This window comes from Vanellus vanellus (assembly GCF_965231255.1).
Source record: "Vanellus vanellus genome assembly, chromosome: 17".
Lineage (NCBI taxonomy): Eukaryota > Metazoa > Chordata > Aves > Charadriiformes > Charadriidae > Vanellus > Vanellus vanellus.
This window is the reverse complement of record NC_138922.1, coordinates 10121092-10127091: the sequence shown is the minus strand read 5'-3', so window position 1 is coordinate 10127091 and position 6000 is coordinate 10121092. Positions and strand designations below refer to the sequence as shown.

Here is a 6000-nt window from a genome sequence, read left to right as displayed (position 1 = left end):
CACGCTTAAAATTTTGCATGCTCCAAGATACGTGGAAATCAAGAGAATCGCAAAACCTGATTACTCGATTTGCTGCCACAGATTGTTCCGTTATACGGTGACTGTTATGACTCTACCTGCAAAACTACAGATGCCAATAATAATTCTTGCATCATGACAGATACCTCTGTCAGATGAGAAATCTGGTGCTGAAGTCAAAAGGTTAGGATTCTTTTGAGTGGCATGAGTTGCCATTTCAGGACCTGGATTTTTACAAGTGGTTTTGAAAGTATGGCCCTGTATGCATAATGCTTACTGTCTCATTGTGGAGCAGTGGGAAGCAATGCAGAAGTCTGGGGTTAAAGTGTGCTGCTGAAGACTTCTGAGACAGCAGAACCCGACTGGTCGTCTGGACCCATTGTCTGTTGCATAGCATTGCACACATCCTTATGTTCTACAGACTGCGTGCTCATTGCCCAGGACTTGTCCTCTTCAGCCAGAAATGTTGTTTTATACGGCTCCACATGTATCCTATGGACATTCTGCCTTGATTCCTCATACTTGCCTTTCCCATCTTCCGGAAGGCTGGATGCATGAGGTAAGAAAGTGCTCCGAGAGCCATCATTGGGAAACTTTAACTGCTCACTGGAGGTAGGTTCTTGAGACAAATCTGAAGGTCTCATGAGTTGCTGAGTATACACGCCTTCAGACAGAGAGCCAGACTGTGTCTCACTGTGCACACGCAGCCAACGATGATGCCGGCTGAAGTAGTTGTAATGTTGATGTTTCCCTAGCTTTTTTTTCCCTAAAAAGCTCAGTGGCTGCTTGGAGCTAGAGGACTTGTCTATGCTTTTCGATGTAAGCCCTGACATTGTTAGATTGTTCATATACTCTGTGCAATATTCAGCATTAGTATCAAAGGCACCACACTCTCTCAGGCCTTCTTTCAATGTTAGGCAAGGCTTCATGTCGTGGACTTGGAGAACATCAGGTGCACTGCCACCCAGGCCACTGCCTGACTGCTGGGATATGTCTTGTGAGGAGGAGTAAATCAGGTCTAATTCTCTGGGGCTTAATGCATCACTGGAGTCATAGTCACTGTCAGTTGGAAGGAATACTTCAGAGCAGCCTTCTTCATCTGAGCAGGGCTGGGAATCTGCAAAGGGAACTGATTAAAATGAAGAAGACAGTACAGGAGAGAAACTGCTTAACTGTCATTTATGGTGTTTTGTGTTTTTTTTTTGTTTGTTTGTTTGGTTTTTTTTTTTTTTTAATTTAGAATCAAATCTACAATTCTGAAAATGTATGTTTGTTTCCTCTGTGGAATTGTCCACGGGCCTAGGTGACAGCAAGGACAGTACTTGGGGAGGATTTACAGATGTGTTAGAGAGGTGGTAGTAGTATTAGGAAAACTAAAATGGATACATGTATTAAATTAAGTGCAGGGAAGAACTTTAATTTGAATTGGAATTAAGTTGTGAAAGGATCTGGTTTCTTTTTTCTTGTTTTCACCAAATTTCTTAGAGATGGAGATTTTGGAGCAAGAAAAACTCTAATCCAGGTTCTGTTTTTATTAAAGATGTCAGTTGAATTACTCCAGATTTATAACTCTGTAACTGTGAGTAGGGTGCACCTGTATGTGTGCGTACGAGGCTTGAGGCAAGATGTGGGTGTAGATGAACAAAAACTACCCTTTTGCCCATCAGGTGCATTGAGTATGTTCAAATCCAAAGCAGACACACTTAATTGAAAAGTGAATTTGTTGACCAAAACTCGCACTGGCACTGAAATAGCTGCTGTCTTTCGGCTACAGAAGGATCAATAACATAATAAATAGTGGCATATGTGGTAGAATGGATTGATGCTCCCCTGCCCTGGATAGTTTATATTAGATCCAAGGAAAGAACTGTAGATTTTATACAGCGCTGACTGTTCACTTTGACCTACTGTAAATGACCATATAGCTCAGCAATAATGCATCAAGCCCATGCAGGACAAGATAATGCTCTAGGTTACATGATGCCAGAGCTAAGAATTATTCTGCATTCATGGTCTGTAATACAGGGAAAAAATTAGCTCAGGGAGAGATGCTGAGAGAGGACATGACTGTGTAATGGTGCGAATCAAAGCACCATTTGTCTTTGGGTTTCTTTTCTTTTAACTTAATCTAATCAGAGTAGATTTATTCCTTTTTTCTTGACTATATAAAACTGCCAATTTGAAAAAAACCACAAATTATTATTACCGAAATGGTCATGGCAGTTGTTTAACGCAGCACCTGTTGCTTTTGTTTCTATTGTTTCATTTACTCATTGCTTCAAGATAGCTCAGCAGAATGATGGTTTAGATTTTTCTCCAAAGTCCTTATTCTGCTAGCAAATTAAGTGTACTGTTTCATTTGCTTCATCTTTATTTGCTGTGATCCATTTCTTTCATCAGTTTAATTTTCCAGCTGTTCAGAGAAGCAATAATGGTAAATGAGGTGGGTATTTATTTGTGTAATTCTGTATTTTAAAGTGCTTGTGTAAAACACTGAGAACACTGAGGTATAAGAAAACAACTATTAAATGAAACTGAACTATTTGCACTAAAATTTTCTCTATCAAAACAAAGCAAGAGGAGCAAAGAAAGAATAGCTCCAAAGCAGAGGAACAGTCAAAGCATGGAAAGAAAATGGCTGTAATATCAGAGAAACAGAAGGTGACAAGTGGAGATTATGGAAAAGTCTGACTTAGATTCTGGGCAAATTATTAGAAACTATGGTGAAGAATAGATAGATAACATGAGCGATGAGAAAGGGTCAATAGCTTTTGCTTAGGAACTCATGTCTCGCCAATCTAATATTACTCTGAACATGTGCACAATTAATACACAGGCATCCTTGGGTTTCTGAAGAGCTTTTGAAAAGGTTCTTCACCACAGGTTGTGAAGAAATGAAGCTGTATCTGAGACAGAGAGAAAGCTCCCTCCATCTATTAATTGCAGATTGTTGGTGCAGATGGCAAGTGAAGTAGTCAGCTTTCACTATGGATGGATTTTACTAATTCTGGATGTCATGGCTAAGGCAGTGACAGCACTTGTCCCTTCCAACATGTTCATTAAATGATCTGGAATAGTGAGGTGACAAAGTAGGCTGATGATGAGCAATTATTCCGACTAATTGAAAACAAAAAAAGATTGTAAATATTGTAGGAGGATCTCAGGATATTGAGTGGCAAATGATTGGTAAATGATGGTTAAAATACCTTGGCAGGTATGGGAAAAATTTACTCCTTTCATAAAATGAAATTCAAGAACTGTTATAATTAAAAATCAGTTCAAAGATTTCACTTGATGAACAAAGGAAAATTCTCTTACCACTCACAGCTTTTCTCCTCTGGATTCTAGCCTCAGGTGAAGGGGGAGGTGAAGGAAGACAATCTAGATGTGAAGAGGTTGAACTGATTTTCTTTTGAGAGTGTTCTTCTGAAAGATCCACAAGCTTCTTTATGGGTAGGCCAGCTGCTGGCTGCTTGTATCTTGCATACTGCAGTGCTTCTGTGATCCATCTCATTTCCCTCCAGATCTCATCAATTTGCTTTAGAGAAAAAAATGGTGAAAAGCTACAGTTAAAGCTGGGTATTAATTTTACCTAAGTGTGTACTTTCTTCAAGTGCCCAAGCAGGCGTGTAGTCACTGCCAAGAGAGAGAAGCAGGATCCCCTGACAGGATGGTTCAGATTTAGGTGGTCTGAACTGCCTTTGGTTAAGTGCTTGTTCTCCACCACTGCAGAGGCTGCTTAGAACCACCAGACTCTCAAATTAGGTACCTTGATTAAGAACCTGTAGTTAGGAGGGGTGAATGTAGGCCTAAACTCTAGCATGGAAAGAAAATTAAAATGGTCTTTTGATGGAGTAAAAAATTTGATCAATTTTGTAGCACACTTGAAAGTTCGTTTCATTCTGTACTGGAGTGAAAGCAAGACTTGTTGAGCATCCTTGCAAACCCAGGATTATGTTCAAAAGCAGAGTGCTCAGATCAAACCTAGTTTTTAAGAACAGAAGAATCCACATACCTGTGGAAGACTGTACATACATGGAGGGTCGAAGCACAGCTATGAGCCAAACTGCAGGTTTTCTCCTTTATTGTAGTTTTGGTGTGCATGCATTTTAATAGTATAAATCTACACTAAGACAGTTCTAATACATGCCTGTTGATGGCAATAAGAGACAAGTGCCTAAATCAATAGCAGGATATAGCTTTAAGTATCTATGCAGAGAGGAAAGATGCTGTTTAATGTGGGCCTTGAGAGTCTTTTGATAATGGAACACTTTTAACATCTTCAGGCAATTCAAGATCTTTGATGACTGAGCAAATGTTGCTGCAACCAGCAAATGACAGTAGCTGTGAGTATAATATCCTTCTGCGGCAGTATCCTTTCTAGAACTTCCCTTGTACTTCTTACAGAAGATTCTGCATTTAAAGAAGTGAGCCTTCATAGTAATATTGTGGTGTTTAAGGGAAACTGCTTTGCAGTTACACAAGCTATGTTCTGCAAGGATGCAGAATGAGAGCCCTGGGTCAGTAAATGGATAGGCAAAAGTGAGTGGTACTTTGTGCAGTGAGTATTATCAAACAGGGGAGTAACAGGGATCAGTGAAAAGGAGACTGCAGACTGATATATTCTAAGATGAATTCTCCAGCATATACTCTTAGCTGGAGATGCTTCTTCACAAAATGTGCATCCAAAGTGTAAAATTTATTGTCAGAGGATACTGTAGATGCCAGATTAGCTAGGGTTCTTGGTGAGCTGTGTTGGAGACAGGATAGCTGGCTAGACGGATCTCTGTTTTGACCTAGTAAGGCCATTTTTATGTAAAGGTGAAATCCCAACTCCAATGATGTCAGTGTAAGCCTTGCCACTGAGTTAATTTGAGCTAAGAATATACACTGATAAGGATAACAAATGGTTCAGAGATTAATTCATAATCCTACATCATTTAAAGAGTTCAGTGTAGCTTCATGAAGAGAATGCCAGTTAGCAAATGTGTCACCTATTTGATTTGGGAGGTTTTATATTTCCTTTCTGTGATCCTCTTTCAACCCCAAACAAAATCATACTGCATGCTGTTTAATAAAATACAAATCCCGTCGGTTTTCTCCCTAATGCCATTCTGCAATGTCTCCTGGGATAATGGACCAGTCATTTTAATGAACTGTGGTTCTTTTACAATTTAGGAATGTTTGAAGTGTTCTCTATATAAATTGCAGCTTAACTTCAGTTTTAGTTTCAGTGTCTGTAGATTTCTTTTCTTGCTTTGTACCATTCTGGTAAAGACTCCAAGTACCTTATCTCCTGTTTCTTGGTTTTTGGTTTTTTATTGTATTTTTTTTTTTTTTTTAATTTTTACTTTTCCGTTACCCTCTGACTTCTTTTCAGAACTGCATTTATATAGACTCCCTTGCTCTTTACAATGTTTGGTTTGTGTAGTGACTTCAACACTGTCTTAGATCTTGGATCACACAAATGCTCTTGCGGTTTTGTGGTCACCACTGAAGATTGCGGTATGTGGTGGGCTGAGATATTTTTGCCAATAGGTGGAATACAGCTGGTTTTCATTTGAGAGGAAACCTGACAAGGCTAATACACTGTCACAATAATTCAGCACTAAACACTGAAGTTTAAAATGTTCTCCCATATTTTCCCAGCGTATATATGTGACTCAAACACTTTGGAGAAGAGGAATACAGAACTGCCTATACAGTGCATGCATATTAATATACATATACTTGTATTTGATATGAAGGATAAAAATTTTCCAAATTCTCCTGCATGCTGGGAAAAAGCTAGATTTTCTGACTGTGAGAATGGGACAATGAGAAGGAAGGAGATGACTGAGCGGTGAAAGTACAATGGAACACTCCTCTCTGCCCCCCTGCAGGTTGCCAAAAGCTTCCTGCAGGTTGCCTAAAGCTCCAAAGTGGCCAAGGTAAAGGGGATCTGAATTCAGAGCAAAGAGGAACAGAAGTATTATCGTCTTG

At 39.4% G+C, this 6000-nt stretch overlaps 1 protein-coding gene across 1 annotated transcript in view; it reads right to left on the bottom strand.

Moving 5' to 3' along the window:
* Positions 1 to 338: 338 nt before the first annotated feature.
* ANKFN1 (ankyrin repeat and fibronectin type III domain containing 1) overlaps positions 339 to 6000 on the bottom strand; it is a gene marked incomplete at both ends in the record, with an annotated part of 62978 nt that continues 57316 nt past the window's right edge. Inside the window, 2 exons of the mRNA XM_082492248.1 lie at positions 339 to 1135; positions 3337 to 3556. Coding sequence (XP_082348374.1) covers positions 339 to 1135; positions 3337 to 3556 — 1017 coding nt within the window. The remainder of the gene's footprint in view (positions 1136 to 3336; positions 3557 to 6000) is intronic.